General features: G+C 46.5%; 1 protein-coding gene across 1 annotated transcript in view; it reads right to left on the bottom strand.

The window, feature by feature from the left end:
* Positions 1-22,718, bottom strand: part of myo5aa (myosin VAa) — a 169,314-nt gene that overhangs the window by 5,677 nt on the left and 140,919 nt on the right. Inside the window, exons 33-39 of the mRNA XM_078427407.1 lie at positions 17,622-17,715; positions 13,054-13,200; positions 11,796-11,950; positions 8,953-9,042; positions 7,293-7,443; positions 6,093-6,375; positions 3,637-3,811 (exon numbers count right to left, since the gene is read on the bottom strand). Of these exons, the coding sequence (XP_078283533.1) occupies positions 3,637-3,811; positions 6,093-6,375; positions 7,293-7,443; positions 8,953-9,042; positions 11,796-11,950; positions 13,054-13,200; positions 17,622-17,715 (1,095 nt within the window). The remainder of the gene's footprint in view (positions 1-3,636; positions 3,812-6,092; positions 6,376-7,292; positions 7,444-8,952; positions 9,043-11,795; positions 11,951-13,053; positions 13,201-17,621; positions 17,716-22,718) is intronic.

Here is a 22,718-nt window from a genome sequence, read left to right as displayed (position 1 = left end):
CTGGACGATGACACGTTGGCCTGGCTCGCCTCAACGGAGCTGCAGGTCTAGAAGACACACGACAGAAGAAGAAGACCTAATACATCTTCAAGCTTGAAGCACTCAGCTGCACAGAAGCCTTTGGCGGCTCTGTGTCTGTACTCGCTGGGGTTTAGAAGGATGAGTGGGGGATCTCATTGAAACTCACCGAATAATGAAAGCCCTAGACAGTGTGGAGGTGGAGGGGATGTTTCCACTAGTGGGAGAGTTTAGGACCAGAGGGCACAGCCTCAGGATAAAATGATGCACCTTTAGACTAAGGATGAGGAAGAATTTTATTTTGCCAGAGGGTGGTGAATCTGTGGGATGCGTTGCCAAAGAAGGCTGTGGAGGCCAAGGCATTGGGTATTTTTAAAGCGCGGATTGGTAGGTTCTTAACTAGTAAGGGCATCAAAGGTTACGGGGAGAAGGCAAGAGAATGGAGTTGAGAGGGAAAAATAGATCAGCCATGATTAAATGGGGAAGTAGTTTTGAAGGGCCAAATGGCCTAATCCTGCTCCTATGTCTTATGGTAGCATCTGTGGAAAGAAAAGTTAACCTTTTAGATCCAATATGCTTCATCAGGACCTGGAAATGAACTATTAGTGGGTTCTTTCTCCACGGATGCTGCCTGACCTGCTGAGTACTTCCAGCATTTTCTGTTTTATTTTGCAATTCTGATATCTGCATCATTTCGCTTCAGCGGGGTAGACTTTGCAAACCATAACCAACTCATTCCCCATCCATAATCGTCCCTTCAGCTGTATAAAGGAGGTCTGGGGTCAGAGAGACCAATTATCTAATGGGCTCACTCTACCCACAGCCCACGTACACAGAGGGTGGTGTGTGCTGGAACGTGCTGCCCAGGTGGTGGCAGTGGAGGCAGATACGATAGTGACGCTCTGTAGGCTTTTGGATAGGCACTTGGACATGTAGAGAATGGAGGGATAGTGACCAGGTGCAAGGAGAGGAGATCAGTTTGACGTGGCATCATGTTCGGCACAGACATTGTGGGCTGAAGGGCCTGTTCCCGTGCTGTACTGCTCTACCAAAGATAGGCACAAAGTGCTGGGGAAAAACTCAGTGGGTCAAACAGCATCTCTGGGGGAAAAAGGATGGGCGGTGTAGTGGGTCGGGACCTTTCTTCAGAAGGAGGTGCAAGTGACCTGATAGGTAATCCATGCATTTTTGCCAGAGATGCTGCTTGACCCGCTGCGTTACTCCAGCAGTTTGTGTCCATATAAATCTGCATTTGCAATTCATTGTTTCTAAACACTGTGCTGTTCCATGTTCTATTTAAGTAATTCAGTTGTGTTCTTCAGTATTACATAAGATCATGAGTGATAGGAGCAGAATTAGGCCATTCGGCCCATCGAGTCTACTCCGCCATTCAATCATGGCTGGTCTATCTCTCCCTCCCAACTGCATTCTCCTGCCTTCTCCCCATAACCCCTGACACCTGGTATCCATTGAGAATCTATCTATCTCGGCCTTAAAAACATCCATTGAAATGTTCATCTATTTACCACAAAAGATCTTTGATGGCTGGAAGAAGAAGGCAAGATTATATCCTGAACGTGTGGACTGAAGATCACTCCAGAAGCTCAGTCACTCCACTCACAGAAACTCCCTTTTGCTAAATATTAATATTTGTCTTAAACTGTGGAAAAGGTGGCACTGCCAAAGCATCTGTACGTTGGTGAACATGTTCCTTGCAACCAGCTCCAGTGACACACAGATCCATCTGAGTCTGAAGTCTGAAGAAGGGTCTCGACCTGAAACGTCACCCATTCCTTCTCTCCAGAGATGCTGCCTGTCCCGCTGAGTTACTCCAGCATTTTGTCTCTATCGTCAGATCCATCTGACATTATAAATAGATCAGACTGCAGTCACGAGTGTGTATTGAACTAGAAAACACGGCGTTTTAGATGATTTGATTTCATTAGTATTTAGAATCTAATCAGTTGATGGGTCCTCATCACAAACTCTGATCTGAATTTGGAAAGCAGGAGGGAGCCTGTGATGGATTTAACGCCCTTGTGTAACAGAAAACGCAGTGAGCTTTCATAGATGTCCACTGCCAACAGACCCAGTGAGCAGACGGACTGGTTGCATCACGGCCTGGTTCAGTATCTCGAACAGCCGGGAATGAGCTTGGTGAACACTGCTCGTTTCATCACAGCTACTGACCTCTCTACCATCGAATGGAGGTGCAGCATCAAAAAGGCAGCCAGAATCATCAAAGACCCACACCACACCTTGGCCACGCTCTCATCTCGCTGCTACCTTCCGGGAGGAAGTTTCAGTAGCCTGAAAACCGTGACCGCCAGGTTCAAGAACAGCTTCTTCCCAGCAACCATCAGGCTCTTGAACACTGCACAACACTAACCTCAGCAACGATGATCTTATGTGGACGTTATAGTTACACTATGGACTTCGGTTGGTTTAACATCTTTATGTCTGTTACCTTGTTATACGAGCCGAATTAAGCCATTCAGCCCAAATGGATAGGACAGGTTTTGGAGGGATATGGACCAAACACAGGCAAGTGGGACTAGTGTAGCTGGGACATTGTTGGCCGATGTGGGCAAGTTAGACCGAAGGACCTGTTTCCACACTGTATCACTCTATGACTCTAAATCTACTCTGCCATTCAATCATGGCTGATCTAACACTCCCTCTCAACCCCATTCTCCTGCCTTCTCCCCATAACCGCTAACATGTGTACTAATCAAGAACCTATCAATCTCCACCTCAAAAATATCCATTGACGGCCTCCACAGCCTTCTGAGGCAATGAATTCCACAGAGTCACCACCCTCTGACTAAAGAAATTCCTCCTTATCTGCTTTCTAAAGGAACGTCCTTTAATTCTGTGGCTGTGGCCTTTGGTCTTAGACTCTCCCACTAGTGGAAACAACCTCCCCACATCCACTCTTTCCAGGCTTTTCACTATTCAGTAAGTTTAAATCAGGTCCCCCCTCATCATTCTAAACTCCAGCGAGTCGAGGCCCAGTGCCGACAAATCTCATCATATGTTAACCCACTCATTCCTGGGATCATCTCATCTGGACCCTCTCCAACATCCTTCCACAGATATGGGGCCCAAAACTGCTCAGAATACTCAAAATAATTTCCCCCTGAACCGAGTGAAGGGGTTGTGGGGTCAGAAGGACCGGTTCAGGTAAGGATGGCATATGAAGGAAAGAAACGGCAGGTGCAGGTTTACACCGAAGAATGACACAAAATGCTGGAGTAACTCAGCAGGACAGGCAGCATCTCTGAGTGGAAGGAATGGGTGGCGTCTCGGGTCGAGTCTGAAGAAGGGTCTCGACCTGAAACGTCACCCATTCCTTCTCTCCAGAGATGCTGCCTGGCCCGCTGAGTTACTCCAGCATTTTGAATTGAATTGAAGTGAGTAAATTTTATGAGCGAAGTATGTGTCCATACAAAGAATTTGGCCTTGGTGCTTTGCTCGCAAGTAGCAACACGATATACAGTAAACAATTAAGAATAAAACATTATAATTTACGCATGTGAAGAATGAAATAAAATACCAGAGCAAAAGGAAGCTACAGACTTTTGGTTGTCGTGTGCTTATTCTTTGTTTGTGGCATACCTGGGCAGTGGTGAGAGCGTTGCACATTGAACAGATAGCTTCTGCATCTTCGTCGGTCTTCTTTTTCACCTGCAGCAGCTGGGCGGCCTGAATTAAAGGCTCCAGAGTTTCTTTGGCACCGCTGGTCTGCAGGTTCTTGTCCCTCAGCCACTCCTCCAGTTGGCTCACGTTGTACCTGGACAACCAGGAAAAGCCGGTCAGGTTGGAAAGCCAATGCAGGTTAGAAATTTTGAGACAAAATTAGTTTGTCATTAAGACATGTCACAAAACTGGTTTCTGGAAACTCAAAAACTTCAGCCTGGAGCTAATTTAGAAATCTTCTGTGGTTTGTTCAGAGGGTGAAAGAGGTTTCAGTTCAGTTTCGGGTTAGTTTATTGTCACGTGCACCAAGGTACAGTGAAAGGCTTTTGTTGTGTGCGTACCAGACAGCAAGACAATACACGATTACAATCGAGTCATTTACAGTGACAAGGGAATAATGTTTGGGGCAAGGTAAAGCCAGCAAAGACCGATCAAGGATAATCTGAGGGTCACCAAAGAGGTAGATGATAGTTGAGCACTGCTCTCTGGTTGCGGTAGAATGATTCAGTTGCCTGGTAACAGCTGGGAAGAAACTGTCTCTGAATCTGGAGGTGTGCAGAGGGTGGGGGTGGGGTGGGGGGAGGCATTTCACCTTAAAGTAAAAGCTATCAAGAACAATGGGGGGTTGTTCAATATTGATACAGGTGTACAAGATGTTGGTGAGTCTGCACTCGGAGTATTGAGCTCAGTTTTGGTCTCCGAGCTGTAGGAAAGATTCCAATAAGTTGGAAAGAGAGCAGAGAAGATTTACAAGGATGTTGTCGGGACTCGAAGGCCTTAGCTATCGGGAGAGGTTGGGCAAGCTAGGACTTTATTCCCTGGAGAACAGGTGTCAGGGGTTATGGGGAGAAGGCAGGAGAATGGGGTTGAGAGGGAAAGATCGATCAGCCACGACTGAGTGGTGGAGTAGACATGAGGGGCTGAATGGCCTAATTCTGCTTCTGGAACATATATGAGCTCGTGAAGAATGATGGGATTGGGAAATAGCAGCTGAGAAAGTATCTTGAACAGTTGGGCAAGTGGGCCGAGAAATGGCTAATGGAGTGTAATTTAGATCAGTGCGAGATGATACATTTTGGGAAGTCAAACCAGGGTAGGACTTTCTCAGTGAATGGTAGAGCCCTGGGTAGTGTTGTAGAACTGAGGGATCTAGGAGTGCAAGTACATAGTTCCCTAAAATTGGTGCGTTGATAGATAATGCGGTGAAGAAGCCTTTTGGGCTGTTGGTCTTCAGAGAATTGAGAACAGAAGTTGGGTCTGTCCACTGCTTAGTTAGCCATTAAGACATTACCGGCAAGTTAGCAATTTTGAGACAAAACTAGTTTGCCATTAAGATATGTCACAAAACTGCAAAACAGCTGATGGAGCTGTGAATTTTCAGACTGGAACTAATATAGAAATCTTTTGTGGCATGTTACGAGGAGGAGAGAGATGGGGTTGGGAGGGGGCATTTCATCTTAAGGTAAAAGCCATCAAGAACCATGGTAGTTTGTTCAAGATAATCCAGGCTTAACAAGATGTTGGCCAGTCTGCACTTGGAGTATTGTGCTCAGTTTTGGTCTCCATACTGTAGGAAAGATAACATTAAGCTGGAAAGAGAGCAAAGAAGACTTACGAGACGTTGCCAGGACTCAAAGATGTGAGCTATCGGGAGAGGTTGGGCAGGCTAGGACTTTATTTAGATTTAGATTTAGATTTAGAGATACAGCGCGGAAACAGGCCCTTCGGCCCACCAGGTCCGTGCCGCCCAGTGATCCCTGCACATTAACACTATCCTACACACACTAGGGACAATTTTTACATTTGCCCAGCCAATTCACCCACATACCTGTACGTCTTTGGAGTGTGGGAGGAAACCGAAGATCTCGGAGAAAACCCACGCAGGTCACGAGGAGAACGTACAAACTCCGTACAGTACAGCACCCGTAGAACTTGAGTCTCAGGCGCTGCATTCGCTGTAAGGCAGCAACTCTACCGCTGCGCCACAGTGCCGCCATTTCTTTAGAGAATAGGAGTCTGAAGGGTGATCTTTTAGAGGTGTACAAAATCACGAGGGGAATAGATAGGGTGAATAGAAAAGGGGAATCATGAATTAAGGATTTGGGTTCAAGGTAAGATTTAAAAAGAAACCTGAGGAGAAACTTTGTTTTTGTACACAGAAGGTGGTGGGTGTACGGAACGAGCGGCCAGGGGAGTTGGTTGGGGCAGGTACTATCACAATATTTAAAAGACACTTGGACAGTGTATGGATAGGAAAGGTTTAGAGGGATATGGGCCAAATGCCGGGATGACCAGTGTAGATTGAGTGTCGTGGGTGGCAAGGACAAGATGGGCCGAAGGGCTTGTTTCCGTGCCTTATGACTCTAATGACTGACCTGATTTGCATTCCTTTGCTCCAGGAACACATGTCCTTGCGGAGCAGCAGGTTGTTCAGGGTGACCGACCCAATGATGTAGAACATTTGCTTGACGATTTGCTTGATGAGCTCCGGGTCCATGCCGTGCTGGCACATGATCGAATGGAAGTTATTGAGCTGGCGAACGATGGAGTCCAGAGTGTACGTCCCTTCATCTGCAACACTAGAGGTCCTCTTTCGCAGACCTGTGGGCTTCAGTCCCGACATCCCCTGAATAGTCTCGTGTTCCAACATACCTGAAACTGTTTGTGACGCGAGACAGTTAGCGACGAGGCTTTCAATACGATTTTCCCTTTGCCCGAGAAATAACGAAGGTTAATACAAACAGTGGCGCAGCCGATGGAGCTGCCGCCTCACAGCGCAGAGTCCCAGGTTCGATCCTGACCTTGGGTGCTGTTTGTATGGAGTTTGCACGTTCTCCCTGTGACCGATCGCATGGGTTTCCTCCGGGTGCTCCGGTTCCCCCCCCCCCCCCCCCCCCCCCCCCCCCGTCCCAAAGACGTGTGGGTTTGTAGGTTAATTGGCCCACTGTAAATTGGCCCTAATGTGCAGGGAGTGGACGTGAATGTGGAATAACACAGATCTAGTGTGAATGGGTGATCGATGTTCGGTGTAGACTCGGCGGGCCGAATGACCTGTTTCCAGGCTGTTTCAATCAATCAAAAAACCAGCGCCTTCTGTGACAGTTGCCTTGCTGAAAGTGAAAACTTAAATGTGTCCTTGTTCATTCAGTTTCTGTACCCTGTACATTAGCACTATCCTACACACGAGGGACAATTTAAAGTTTTACCAACGCCAATTAACCTACAATGGCTGAATGTCTTTGGAGTGTGTGTGGGGGGGGGGGGGGGGGGGGGAACTGCAGCACCTGGAGAAAACTGGTGTTGTCACAAGGAGAAGGTACAAACTCCGTACAGACAGCATCCATAGGCAAGACCGAACCCGGGTCTCTGGCGCTGTGAGGCAGCAACTCGACCGCTAAGCCACCGAACGTGCCGCCAAACGCTGGTAAGAATATTTGTACAGATGCTCCTCAACTTACGATGCTTTGACTTACGATATTTTGGGTTTACGATGGGTTTTATTGGACCGTAACCCCATCGTAAGTTGAGGTGCAAATGTCCTTAAGACATTTTGTCTCTAACCTGCATCTACTCACCAATCATCGGCTGCAGAAAATTCTCCATCACCTTGGTAAGCTGCTGGTATATCTGAATTGCGAGATCGCTGATGACCTGCCGGTATTCAGCAAGGTCAAAATTCCTCAAGCAATGGTCATTCTGTCGTGTGGTATTGTGCTTCATGAATGCCTAAATATCATGGAAAATACATCATCGTTAGTTCAATTCCCATGGCCACAGAAGCTGCCTTGCATTGACAATAGATTCTTCACCACACTATTCAGCTAACCCATAAAAAAGAAAACCATACCACAGTGAAGTTATCCATCAATAAAAAGAATTGAAAAAATATATATATTTTAACATGAATGCTATTTTAAAAGGCATTTGGATCTGGTGTTCACTGATAGCTCAATTTTTAACTCATCTGTGCAAAGTACCACAAGTTACATTGCAGAAGTTAGAGGATCCCTTAGGAGACCACACCTGGAGTATTGTGTGCAGTTTTGGTCTCCTAGTTTGAGGACGGACATCCTTGCTATTGAGGGAGTTCAGCGTAGGTTCACCGGATTAATTCCCGGGATGGCGAGACTGACATATGATGAAAGAATGGATCAACTGGGCTTATATTCACTGGAATTTAGAAGGATGAGAGGGGATCTTATAGAAACATATAAAATTCTTAAGGGATTGGACAGGCTAGATGCAGGAAAAAATGTTCCCGATGTTGAGGGAGTCCAGAACCAGGGGTCACAGTTTAAGAATAAGGGGTAGGCCATTTAGGACTGAGGTGAGGAAAGACTTTTTTACCCAGAGAGTTGTGAATCTGTGGAATTCTCCCCCACAGAAGGCAGTGGAGGCCAATTCACTGGATGTTTTCAAGAGAGAGTTACAGCTCTTAGGGCTAACGAAATCAAGGGATATGGTAGGAAAGCAGGAACCGGGTAGTGATTCTGGATGATCAGCCATGATCATATTGAATGTCGGTGCTGGCTTGAAGGGCCGAACGGCCTTTTGCTGCACCTATTTTCTGCCTCTATATTTCTATGATCTATAGGATTAACTCTTTATTCACATTAACCTGTTGCTGTCAACAGGATAAAGTGAATAATCAAGTAATTTAATGGATCTTCTAACATCTACAATCAGGGAACGTCCAAATTTATCTACTAAATGATTCGGCAGCCAAGTTCACAGATAACTAAAACGCGTGCTTGTTAATACCCAGGGTTGCGTATAATCCATCTTCTGATCAAACATTAAATCCCAACAATTTGTCAGGAATTAAGACCCAATCCTTAAAATCAACATGCGTTCAATGAAATTTGCCTTCGAAATAAAGAACTGCAGATGCTGGATAATAAACAAAAGGACACAAAGTGCTGGAGTCAGCAGGTCAAGTAGCATCCATGGAGAACATGGATAGGTGACGTTTCAGGTTGGGAGGCCTTCTTCAGACTGATTTATCTTCTACCGTCTGAAGAAGGGTCTCGACCCGAAACGTCACCCATTCATTCACTCCAGAGATGCTGCCGGTCCCGCTGAGTTACTCCAGCATCTTGTGTCCATCTTCTAATATTGCTCATACTTATTGTGAGCACGATGATTCAAGGGCAGTCAGAGCGTTTGAGTAAACCCTGAGTCATTGTGTATATATTCGATACATTTCCACAACAGATCGTACAAATAGTACTGTACCTCTTCACCACTATACTGTTTCAGGCAGTGCAAGAAACGACACGTATTCGACAACCAGAACGACACAATTTCAAAATCATCACTTCGTTTCTGCAATGAAAGGCGAAGAAAAAAACAAAAACATCAGGAAAACATATTACAGTCAGCGTGAGGATTATTTCTTGCGGAAGCATCTTTCACGAAAGACCCTCTCACTCCGACAACTGTTCGATTTACTTACTCAACGCGTGTCAAGAGAGTCAAAGGCCAAGTGTGTTTCATTGTCAAATGTACCAACAACAGAAACAATTAGACAAGCTAAATAGGCCCTGGAAGGCAAACAATGCACAAATTTGGAAAATAATCCAAAACATTTAATGTTAATGTTCATGATACGAATGCAAAAAAAACAACAAAATCCTCAGTGCAACCACAGACCGTCCACAGAAGATCATAGTTGTTGAAGTTAGTGTTGTGCAATTGTCAATAGTTGACTGTTGATGGGAAGAAGATGTTCTTGACCCTGGAGGTCACAGTTGTCAAGCAGTCCTGAACTACCATCTACTTCATTGGAGACCCTCGGACTATCTTGGATGGGACTTTACTGGCTTTACCATACAACAGACATTATTCACGTCATTCCCTTTAAAACGCACACCTCCAGACACGGAGACCGTTTCTTCCCATCTGTTCTCAGGCACTGAACCATCCTACCACAACCAGAGAGCAGTGCTGAACTGCTATCTACCTCTTTGGTGACCCTCAGACTACCCTTGGTCAGACTTTGCTGGCTTTACCTTGCACTAAAAGCTATTCCCTTATCATGTATCTGTACACTGTGGACGGCTCGATTGTAATCACGTGTTGTCTTTCCGTTGACTGGTTGGCACGCAACAAAAGCTTCTCACTGTATCTTGGTACACGTGACAATAAACTAAACTCAGACTCAATTGTTTTTCCAACTGCATGGTCTTGCATTCACCCGTTCATGCAGTGTTATTTATCTTGGGTTTAAAATTAAGTCAGTAATCTTTATTCACATTATTGAACAAACTACAACCCAGATCCCACTGAATCCAACAAATGAGACAAATCCAAAGTCCGACACACACACGACGGCATGATTTGTTTTTTTTAAAAATCGGGCCCACCCGTTGGATAAATATCACATCCCGCAAGTTCCTGTCACACATCATTTGTTTACCATTCACCTTGCGCTCTGGCACATCATTGCTGGAAAGGATCTTACAAAAGTTAGCTAGCCCAACAGATAAATAGCAATGAGAGAAGATCACCGAACCCTGACCTCGGCTGCTGTCTGTGTGGAGTTTGCACGCTCTCCCCGCGACTGCGCGAGTTTCCTCTGGGTGTGTTATAGAGTCATAGTCATGCAGCGTGGAAACAGGGCCTTCGGCCCAGCTTGCACACGCCGACCAACATGTCCCATCTACACTAGTCCCACCTGCCTGCATTTGGCCCATGTCCCTCTAAACCTGTCCTATCCATGTACCTGCCCAAACATCTTTTAAATGACCTGCCTCAACTACCTCCTCTGGAATCCATTCTACATACCCGCCACCTTTGTGCGAAAAAGTTGCACCTCAGGTTCCTATTACAACTTTCCCCCTCACCGTAAATCTATGTCAAATGGTTCTTAATTTCCTCTACTCTGGGTAAAAGACTGTGTATTTACCCTATCTATTCCTCTCATGATCTTACACACCTCTGTAAGATCACCCCTCATGCTCCTCTGATAAAGTTCTAACCTGCTCAACCTCTCCCTATAGCTCAGGCCCTCGAGTCCTGACAACATCCTCATGAATCCTCTCTGCACCCTTTCGAGCTTAGAGGGTGCTCCAGTTTCCTCCCCATCAAAAGATGTGTGCAGGCTTGAAGGTTCATTGGCCTCTGAAAATTGCCCCTTGTGTGCAGGGAGTGGATGAGAAAGTGGAACAACATAGAACTTAGTGTGACCAGGTGACTGATGGCTAGCGTCGACTCGGTGGGCCGAAGGGCTTCGACCATGTTGTATCTCTCAAAGGTTTTGTTTTTAGTTTTAGAGATACAGCGTGGAAACAGGCCCTCTCTCCCCGTATAAGAAGAATGGAGATGGTCTCTATCGTCCATGTGCTGGTCGCGTTTGCAGGCCGGTTGTGAAGTACCCGGACTATGTTTAACTTTCTTCCAGTATGTCATCGATTGTTATACATGACGTGCTTAGTTTATGGGTCTGTATCGCTGTTGATTCTTTAAGAGGGGGTGAAGATTAGTGTAATGGTGTCACTCATGTTATGCGTCGTGCTTTTCTAGTTACGCCCCATTAGATTTTGAGTGACCACTGCTTGCGAGATTCGGGTTAGTGTAAGTGGAACGTGCAGGCGTGAGGTTGTGCGTGCTATGTAGTTAATAAAGTCTTTGGCTCGTTATCCAGGTGTAAGGCTTCTGTTATTATATGGCCACTACAACACTTTGGCCCACCGAACCCACGCCGATCATATACTGGTTCCATCCTGTACACTGGGGACAATTTACCCAAGCCAATTAACCCACAAACCTGCATGTCTTGGAATGTAGGTAGAAACCGGAGCACCCGGGGAAAACACACATGGTCACACGGAGAACGTACAAACTCTATGCAGACTAACGCCCGCAGTCATGATCGAACCCGGATCTCTGGCACTGGAAGGCAGCAACTCTTCCACTGCGCCACTGTGCCGCCCTTACAAAAAAAACAGATCAATCCCACCCTGGCAAGAGGTTACCCTCTCTGATTCCGGGATGTTTATCAATAGGTTAAGTAGATAATTGAAACCATTTCAGTCAATGTGTAAATGTGCTCTTGCAAGGAGCCATCACCGTCGTACCTTTAGGATCTTCTTGATGCCATTGATGGTTGACGTGAGCAAAGACCGCACTCTTTGGTCGTCGTTGATGTAGTCCGCGTGGCGTACACACATAAACAAGATGTAAGCCGGCAGTCCAGGGATCAAGTTGACAGCCACACCACGGGGCTTCAGTTCTGCGGTTTGGAGGGAGGGCATATTAATTTCAGAAAGGTGGTATATAAATCCAACAAGCATATTTGGAGTGTTTGTGGAGTTCAGTCGCTCCATTACAGGAAGGAAACGGAGGCTTTGGTTTGGTTTAGTTTGAGACACAGCGTAGATGCTGTCTGACCCACTACGTTCCTCTAGCAATTTTTTTTTTTGTTGCTTCCAGCTATATTCCTTCCTCTGGCTTCACAATTTCCACCTCTTGCATCCTTACTCACACTTTGCGTCTTTTCATCTCTGGCTTTTGTCCAACCATCTGCCTATCAACCCCCCCCCCCCCCCCCGCCCCTCCCCCCACGCCTGTATCCACCCATCACTCTCCCGACTTTGTCCTGCTCCCGCATCGCTCCCAGCTTTCTTTTTCCCCAAATTCTTCACCCCCCCCCCCCTCACCATAATCAGTCCTGACCCGAAACCTCACCTATCCATGTTCTCCAGGGATGGTGTCTGACCCGCTGAGTTATTCCAGCGTTTTGTGTTTTCTTTTCCAGTGTCGATCTGGGTCAGCGATACCCAACCATTTGGGCTTGCAAGGGTCAGAGGATCAGAGAGTTCCAGCAGGGAAAGAGGCCATTCAGCCCATCACTGCCGCGCTGACTATCAACCATCTATTTACACTAATCTCACGTTTTATTCTCCCCAAAGTCTCATTAACATCCCCCCTACACCTACAATTGCTGGGAGCAATTCACAATGGCCATTATCCCACCAACCTTCACGTCTTTGGGTTGTGGAAGGGAGCTACTAGAGTTAGACCACAAGACAGAGGAGCAAAATTAGGCCATTTGGCACATCAAATCCTCACCATTCGATCATGGCTGATCTATCTTTCCCTCTCAACCCCATTCACCTGCCTTCTTCCCATCACCTTTGACTCCCTTACTAATCAAGAACCTATTCAGGGGTTCGGGGGGAGGGGAGGGGGGGAGTGTTCTTGGGAAGAAAGGGGGGGAGGAGAAGGGGGCTGATTGCGGATTAGTTACCTAAAATTGGAGAATTCAACGTTCGTTTGGGTTGGGCTGCAAGCTGCCCAAGGGGATCAGGAGGTGGTGTTCAAGTGTATACTTGCCAAGGATGAGGTTCTTAATCAGCTTCAGCTCGTCGTCCCGCTTGTACTCCAACATTCCCTGGAAGTCTTTCTCTTTCCGTGGAATATTCACCGGACGGATGGGTTCATCGGCGAGCTGGGCGGGAGACACGTTCTCAGTCTGGCCCACTGTGGCAAGAGGAGAGATGGTGAAAGGGGAGAATCTCTCATGGCTCACTGATTGTAGAGCACAGGGCCCTTGGCGTCGTACCATCAATGTACCATCAGTCTAAAGAAGGGTCTCGACCCGAAACGTCACCCATTCCTTCTCTCCATAGATGCTGCCTGACCCGCTGAGTTACTCCAGCATTTTGTGATACCTTCGATTTGTACCAGCATCTGCAGTTATTTTCCTGCACGTCAATGCCGTGTCAGTCAGCTTGCAACAAGGTGCATCACAAATAAACGCTGTGTGTGGGCACCTCCACCAGGTGGTCTTCAGCAGTTCAGGAAATTGCAACTTTGATCAAAACCAAACATTTTTTTTTCCAGTTGCAACTCCTCACAAATCAAAAACATTTTAAATCCACACATGCTCCATCGTTATTTTAGTGACTATGCCAACTGGTGGAGCCATCATGTAGGAAACTCGAGCGTAGGAAAGAACTGCAGATGCTGGTTTAAATCGAAGGTAGACACAAAATGCTGGAGTAACTCAGCGGGACAGGCAGCATCTCTGGATACTGCCTGACCCGCTGAGTTACTCCAGCATTTTGTGTCTACCTGTAGGAAACTCATCCCGTTTAGTTCGAGCCATTAATTTGGACTCCTAGATTCATACGGCACAGAAACAGACACTTTGGTCCCACTCGTACTTGCTGACCAGGATGTCCCATCTAAGCTTGGCTAGTCCCATTTGCCAGCATTTGGCCCATCCTACCAAACTATTCCTATCCTTGTACCTGTTCAAATTGTCTTTTAAATGCTGTTGTACCTGGCTCAACCACCTCCTCCAGCAGCATCTTCCATATACTCACCAACCTCTGTGTGAAAATGTTGTCCTTCAGGTTCCTATTAAATCTTTTCCCTCTCACCTTAATCCTATGCTCTCTCGTTCTTGATTCCCTGACCCCGGGAAATAGACTGCGTGCATTCATAGAATCGTAGAGTGATACACCGACCGGTATGAAACAGGCCCTTCGGCCCAACTTGCCCTCAATGACCAACATGTCCCATCTACACTAGTCCCATCTACATTAGTCCCATCTACATTAGTCCCATCTACACTTGTCCCATCTACACTTGTCCCATCTACATTAGTCCCATCTACACTTGTCCCATCTACATTAGTCCCATCTACACTTGTCCCATCTACACTTGTCCCATCTACATTAGTCCCATCTACACTTGTCCCATCTACACTAGTCCCATCTACACTAGTCCCATCTACACTAGTCCCATCTACACTAGTCCCATCTACACTAGTCCCATCTACACTTGTCCCATCTACATTACTCCCATCTACACTTGTCCCATCTAAACTAGTCCCATCTACACTTGTCCCATCTACACTAGCCCCATCTACACTAGCCCCATCTACACTAGTCCCATCTACACTAGTCCCATCTACATTAGTCCCATCTACACTTGTTCCATCTACACTAGTCCCATCTACACTAGTCCCATCTACATTAGTCCCATCTACACTAGTCCCATCTACACTAGTCCCATCTACACTAGTCCCATCTGCACTAGTCCCATCTACACTTGTTCCATCTACACTAGTCCCATCTACACTAGTCCCATCTACACTTGTCCCATCTACACTTGTCCCACCTGCCTGCGTTTGGTCCTTATCCCTCCAAACCTCTACCTATACCTGTCTAATTGTTTCTTAAATGTTGCAATAGTCCCTGCCTCAACGCCCTCCTCCGGCAACTCGTTCCATACATCCACCACCGTTTGTATGAAAAAGTTACTCCTCAGGTTCCGATTAAATCTTTCCCCCCTCACCTTAAACCTATGTGCTCTGTTTCTCGATTCCCCTACTCTGGGCAAGAGACTCTGAGCATCTACCCCTCACCCTGACCCCAGCGATCACCCCTCATCCTCCTGCGCTCCAAGGAATGGAGTCCCAGCCTACTCAACCTGTCCCTATAGCTCAGACACTCGAGGTCTTCTAACTGAACAATTCCCAGTTAAAATAACATGGCATATCATCTGTATAATATCAAATATAGTTGCAAAATACTATGAAGATAGCAAAAAGCACCTGAGCACCATTATACAGTTAAAGATCATTCAGATTCTGAGATAACAAATGAGGTCACTGTACATGCGTGCAACATTTAAGCTATAATAAACCCTTGTTACTATAGACCATGGGTGGGGGAATGGTGTCCGTTATTGCTGATTGTCCGCTATAAACTAGTGAGGTATTATCATTGTGTAAGTAGAAGAAACAAAGAACTGTGAAGAAGGATCTCGACCTGAAATGTCACCCATTCCTTCTCTCCAGAGATTCTGCCAGTCCCGCTGAGTTACTCCAGCGTTTTGTGTCTATCTCCGATTTAAACCAGCATCCGCAGTTCTTTCCTCCACATGAACTGGTTATCGCACAGAAGGACCCACAAAGTGCTGGAGTAACTCAGCAGGTCAGGCAGCATCTCTGGAGACCCTTCAGACTCTCGGTCTGGAACTGGGCCTAGAATCCAGGCTCTGGCGCGGCGGTGAGGCAAGGATCGGCGGAGTCGATGGTCGCGGCCTGCGGGCGGGTGGGGTGGGGTGGGGGCGGAGTGCAGGTAAGGGTCGTGGTGACGGTGGCAGCGGCGGCAGCAGGCCTGGCCGGGGAAGCTCTGCGGGCCTGTGGTGGGGGCAGAAGGCCCGGCCTAGATGCAGCACAAGCCCGGTGGAGCCAGGCCTGGGATGGTGCGTGAAGCCATCGGTACATCAGTGCTTTCTAACCGCAATCCATTATAAAGAGGTCCACTAAAAAGAGCATTTACTGTACTGTTAGACGTGAGGTTCCACGCCTTCAACTCAATGTCCAGTTTCTCAGAGGGGTCGATTGCCATGCGAGTGTCTTCCGGAGATTTCTCTAGTCTCTCTTCCCAGAGTTTGAGCCTTCTGGCCGATGCACTGCAGTCCAGGGGATGGACACGAGAGGAAAATTCTGAGTGATTTCAAACGCTGAGGTTGCAAAGGGTGGTCACGTCGGGGGTGTCTTTCATCCTCTGATTGTCTGAGTGAGGCGTTCTTTTTGACTGGCGACAACTCTTCTGATTCTAGGAGCTGCAATGCCAGAGAGTACTCCCACCAGGTCCCAACCAGCCGTGGATAACCTGGCGCAGTCTCAACAGACAGCAGACAGGCATGGGGAGGAGCGAATCGAACATGCTGAAGTGGGGATATACTGAAGATGCGGCAGACTGCGAGTGGGGACGGGGCCTCCAGACTATGGAGCATCTCCTGAGCTGTGACATGCTGCATGACACACGCACTGTAAAGGATCTTGCAGAGGCCAACCACGTGGCACTAAAATTTGCTCGCTATTGGCAAACAGTTGTGTGATGACACGAATTTTTTAAAAACTCAATGTCCAGTGAAGCCCATTATACACAATAGACAATAGTGATTGTGGTCATGGCTGTGATGTGATTGTGGCTGATCATTCTCAATCAGTACCCCGTTCCTGCCTTCTCCCCATACCCCCTGACTCTGCTATCCTTAAGAGCTCTATCGAGCTCTCTCTTGAATGCATTCAGAGAATTGGCCTCCATTGCCTTCTGAGGCAGTGAATTCCACAGATTCACAACTGACTGAAAAAGTTTTTCCTCATCTCCGTTCTAAATGGCCTACCCCTTATTCTTAAACTGTGTGGCCCCTGGTTCTGGACTCCCCCAACATTGGGAACATGTTTCCTGCCTCTAACGTGCCCAACCCCTTAATAATCTTATACGTTTCGATAAGATCCCCTCTCATCCTTCTAAATTCCAGTGTATACAAGCCTAGTCGCTCCAGTCTTTCAACATATGACAGTCCCGCCATTCCAGGAATTAACCTAGTAAACCTACGCTGTACGCCCTCAATAGCAAGAATATCCTTCCTCAAATTTGAAGACCAAAACTGCACACAGTACTCCAGGTGCGGTCTCACTAGGGCCCTATACAACTGCAGAAGGATCTCTTTGCTCCTATACTCAACTCCTCTTGTTATGAAGGCCAACATTCCATTGGCTTTCTTCACTGCCTGCTGTACCTGCATGCTTCCTTTCAGTGACTGATGCACTAGGACACCTAGATTTCGTTGTACGTCCCCTTTTCCAAACTTGACACCACTCAGATAATAATCTGGCTTCTTATTCTTACCACCAAAGTGGATAACCTCACACTTATCAACATTAAACTGCATCTGCCATGCATCCGCCCACTCACACAACCTGTCCAAGTCACCCGGCAACCTCATAGCATCATACACAAACCATGAAGAACATTTACTCATCACCGTTACAGAAACTGCTCTAAGAAACAGCGGGTAAAATCTCATGAGACATCTCACACTTCACTGAGAACCATGCAGAGATTAGTTTGTTTTCATCTTGGAGAACATACCTTCCAGTTCACCGATTTTCTTTGCAAATACTTTAAGCTGCTTTTTCAGCTTCCGGACAGTCTTATCCTGCTTTTCCAGCTGTTCCATGAGATCCTGTGGCGTGGGACAGAGAGAACCAGGCAGAGAATATTGAATAAAGTTGTCCACTGGCATGACGTGACCGCTGACACTCAACATCATCACAACAGCACGACCAAAGCAGAGTTTAGACTGCTGACATTAAATGGTTAGCAACAAACGAGCAGAAATCAGTGTAGCAGCAATCAATGCAATTTTCACAGAGGGGCAAACAAGAGTGACAAGATTAACCTGCTAGCTAAGCGTGAACATTATCTAAGGGTGGTCCCTCTAATTCACTCGGTCTAGGCGGTTTTGGATGGTACAGCCCTTCAGTTTAGAGATGCAGCTTGGAAACAGGCCCTTCGGCCCACCAAGGCCATGCTGGCCGTCGATCACCTGTTCACACTAGTTCCACGTTATCACATCCATTCCCCCAACACGAGGGGCAATTTACAGAGGGCCAATTAACCGACGAACCTGCACATCTATGGAAACCGGAGCACCCGGAGGAAACCCACGAGGACACAGGGAGATCGTGCAGACTACATACAGACAGATCCCGAATCGTGTCTCTGGCGCTGTGAGGCAGCAGCTCTACCCAGTGTGCCACTCTGCTGTCCTTGGGGGCACAGGTTTAGGAAGGCAACCAGTGCAAACAACCTGCCTTTTCCACCCCCATCTCCCAGTTTAACAGGATTAAGGCTTGGCATGTTAGTCATGTTTGGACATATTGTGAGTCCAAAACGTGTGGTGTGCATCTGGTGACCTGATGGTTGCCATGGTGTGCATCTGGTGACCTGATGGTTGCCATGGTGTACATCTAGTGACCTGATGGTTGCCATGGTGTACATCTGGTGACCTGATGGTTGCCATGGTGTACATCTGGTGACCAGGATGGTTGCCATGGTGTACATCTAGTGACCTGATGGTTGCCATGGTGTACATCTGGTGACCTGATGGTTGCCATGGTGTACATCTGGTGACCAGGATGGTTGCCATGGTGTACATCTAGTGACCTGATGGTTGCCATGGTGTACATCCAGTGTCCTGATGGTTGCCATGGTGTACATCTGGTGACCAGGATGGTTGCCATGGTGTACATCTAGTGACCTGATGGTTGCCATGGTGTACATCCAGTGTCCTGATGGTTGCCATGGTGTACATCTGGTGACCTGATGGTTGCCATGGTGTACATCTGGTGACCAGGATGGTTGCCATAGTGCACATCTAGTGACCTGGATGGTTGTTATGGTGGACATCAATTGACCTGGGTGGTTCCTACAAAGACTTCCTGTCTTCCAGCCTGAAGGTGGAATGGTGATGAACACAGCCCATTGCATGATTCGTGTACATGTATTCTCAGGTGATGTGTACACGAGTACACTTTTTCTCCATATTGTGCGATTTGTTTTATATTTGAATGCCCAAGAGCTGCCCAGCTACTGAATAAATTTTAATAGTGTTAGCATAATCACCCAGAGAAAATCACTTACTAAAAATGTATTCTTAATAAACGACATAATTCGACACGGATCCAGGTAACAACATTGGGAATAAATTGCATGTTATGGGGCTGTGTTAGAATTGATTGCAACGAAACAGCGAGGTGCTTTGCAGGCACACAATAGAGGAGAAGAAAACATGGATATTTCTTCATTTGTGCAAAGGCAAGTCATTCTTCTGTTAGTATTCCAGAGCGGAGAAATAGTGGAGACAGTACAATTGAGGCAGAGCATCAGTGGTTTGATCTACGTACAATAATCCGTTTGTACAGCGATATCCTGTAGTACTGATACTTCATGGGGTCATCTGCATATAACTCCTCATAATACTGCAAAAATAGTGGTGAAATTGGCACCATTACCCACACAGTTTCAAGGTTATGCCATCAGGGAGGGGTAAATGGTCAGTGGTTGTTCAACACGAGTTTATTTACTGCAGTTATCGTAAACCTGCGTGCATTTCCTTTCGATTACAAGCCTGCTGAAAAGTTACCATGAAGTTAAGACACAAAGAATGCTGGAGTAACTCAGCGGGACTGGCAGCCTCTCTGGAGAGAAGGAATGGGCGACGTTTCGGGTCGAGACCCTTCTTCAGACTGAGAGTTAAGTTGGGGGAGTGATAACATTCATATCCGGGAAAATTTAATATGTTTTATTAATTTTAATTTACCACATTGCTCTATTCTTCATTTCAAGACTGGATTTGTCCCGAGATCTAATCAGGTTATTGGAGTTTTATATAGCTCTCTATCCTTATTTTCGTCGTGTACAATCCTAGCTAATTGAGAATGATCCCAGGAATGATTGGGTTTACAAACGATGAGCATTTGAGGGCACTGGGCCTGTACTCGCTGGAGTTTAGAAGTACGATGGGGGGGGGGGGAACACAACATTAAAACTAAGGCTTGGATAGAGTGGATGTTTCCACTCATGAGAGAGTCTAGGACCAGAGGCCACAGAAGTAAAGGACGTACCTTCAAAGAGGATTTGAGAAGGAATTTCTTTAGTCAGAGGATTGTAAATCTGTGGAATTCATTGCCACAGAGGGCTGTGGATGGCTATTTTTAAGGCAGAGATTGACAGAATCTTGATTAGTACGGGTGTCAGGGGTTATGGAGAGAAGGCAGGAGATTGAGGTTGAGAGGGAAAGATAGATCAGCCATGATTGAATGGCGGAGTAGACTGGATGAGCCGAATGGCCTAATTCTGCTCCTAGAACTTATGAACATTGAGAGATAAATTGCATTGTGGATGAACAACTAAACTGCTGGAAGCTGTCAGAAGATTAAAAATGGCAAGGATGAATTGTGAGAGTTGGTGAGACCAGGCCTGGGGTACTGTGTTCAGTTCTGGACACCCAGCTAATGGAAGGATGTCATCAAGCTGGAAAGGGAGCAGACGAGATTCACCAGGACATTACCTGGGCTTGCAGGCTCAGGTTACAGGGTGAGAATTGACAGGCTGGGACATTTTTCTGTGGAGCAAAGGAGGCTGAGGGGCGACCTTATTGAGGTGTACAAGATTGTGAAGGGCATAGGTAAAGTGAACACTCACAGTCCCCCCCGCCCACCGAGGACAGAGGATTCAAAAACTCGGCTTAAGGTGAGAGGGGACAGATTTAAGAGGAACCTCAGGGGAAACACTTCCACTCAGAGGATAGTCTGTGTCTGGATTGAGCTGTCAGAGGAAGTTATAGAAGTGGGCCGCTACTCACTGGATACAGTTATGACTTTTAAAGACATTTGGACAGATGTATGGTTAGAAATGGGTTTTGTGTGCTATTGGCCAAATGGAACCAGCCCAATATGCCAACTTGGTTGGCAAGGGTTGGCGTATTCCACCCAGTTATTAATCCTCTGCTCCATTTGACCCAAACCTGCTCTAACATGGTGACCATTCCCAACGAGAAGCCCACTGGTCACAAGGACACACATCCTTGTCGCGGGCACAATGTACTGCCACACCAGAACCCTGTGTCACACCAGGAAATGCCCAGTTTGGTGAACTAGTTAATGATAACTAATTGAATCAGTTTCATTATTGAATAAGGATGGATTAAATTGAAGCAGATGCTTTCAGTTAGGCTTGTTATTAAGCATCAATTATATTAATTTGTTCCAAAATAAAATTTGACGATTAAGTTGTTGGAAGCCACAATGTCAACTTTCTACTTCACTCCCATGCAAACAGGAGGCAAAGTTGCCGACTGAAGGTCCCGACCCTAAACGTTGCAAATCAATGACCTCCTCAGATGCTGCCTGACCCGCTGAGTTACTCCAGCACTTTATGTTTTACTCAGGATTCCAGCACCTACAGTTCCTTGCGTGTCCCCAACTTATTTTTGTTTACTAAATGTGTAGGAAGGAACTGCAAGTGCTGGTTTACACCGAAGATAGATACAAAATGCTGGAGTAACTCAGCGGGACAGGCAGCATCTCTGGAGAGGAATGGGTGACCTTTCGGGTCGAGACCGTTCTTCAGAAGGGTTCCCATCAGAAACGTCGCCCGTTCCTTCGCTCCAGAGATGCTGATTGTCCCGCTGAGTTACTCCAGCTTTTTGTGTCTATTTTTGTTTACTTCCTACATACTTTCGAGATAATGCACTGAATTTCTATGGTGGGGAGAGAGTGAGATGAGAAGGCAGCTAATTGACTCGTTTTGCAATTAGTGAGCGCAATTTTATTTTAAACACCTTTGGACCTAACGGCAGCAACCCTTTCTTTCTTCTTCCAACGCTCCTGGAGCCAAACAAAAAACTTGGGAAGGGAAATGCGCAGAGTTAATGTTGGAGTAATTGGAAGAAGAATTTCCTAATTAACCTGACGAAGGTGCCCAAGAGCATGGGGGACATTAATAAGGTGAACACTCACAGCCTTTTTCCCCCCATGGAAGAGGATTCTAAAACTAGAGGGTGCAGGCTTAAGGTGAGAGGGGAGACATTTAAGAGGAACCTCAGGGAAAACCTCTTCCACTTCGAGGGTAGTTAGTATCTGGAGTGAGCTGACAGAGGAAGATAAATGAAGCAAATGCAATTAAGATTTTAAAAAGTACATTTGGACAGATATATGGATAGGAAGAGTTTAGAGGGCAATGGGCCAAATGCAGGCAAATGGAACAAGCCCAATATGCCAATTTGGTCGGCATGGACAAGGTGGGCCAAAGGGCCATGCTGTCTCGCTCTGTAACTCCGATGACAGATTTCATTCTCAATGTGTCCTGATTTTATTCTACACATAATATACCCGGTAAATGTGCCAGTTTAGACAAGCTATTTATAGTGCTTCCTTCGCTTATTCCAGGGATGCCTGCCCACAATCCAAACGAGGAAGAACTTTGGCCAACGGATTGTCACGGAAGGAGGTCAACTCCATTTCAGGCCAGAGAGGAAGCTTGCAGAAGTAGCAAAGATCCCGCAACCAAAGTGACCAACGATGAAACTTGTTAACATGCTATGCTCTTAATTAATTGCACACACAATTCTAAAGCAAAATCACATCATGATAGACTTCTAAAAAATACTTCACACTCTGTGCA

Source organism: Rhinoraja longicauda, chromosome 33, assembly GCF_053455715.1.
Source record: "Rhinoraja longicauda isolate Sanriku21f chromosome 33, sRhiLon1.1, whole genome shotgun sequence".
Classification (NCBI taxonomy): domain Eukaryota; kingdom Metazoa; phylum Chordata; class Chondrichthyes; order Rajiformes; family Arhynchobatidae; genus Rhinoraja; species Rhinoraja longicauda.
The sequence above is the reverse complement of the archived record's forward strand: the minus strand, read 5'-3'. Positions and strand labels throughout refer to the sequence as shown.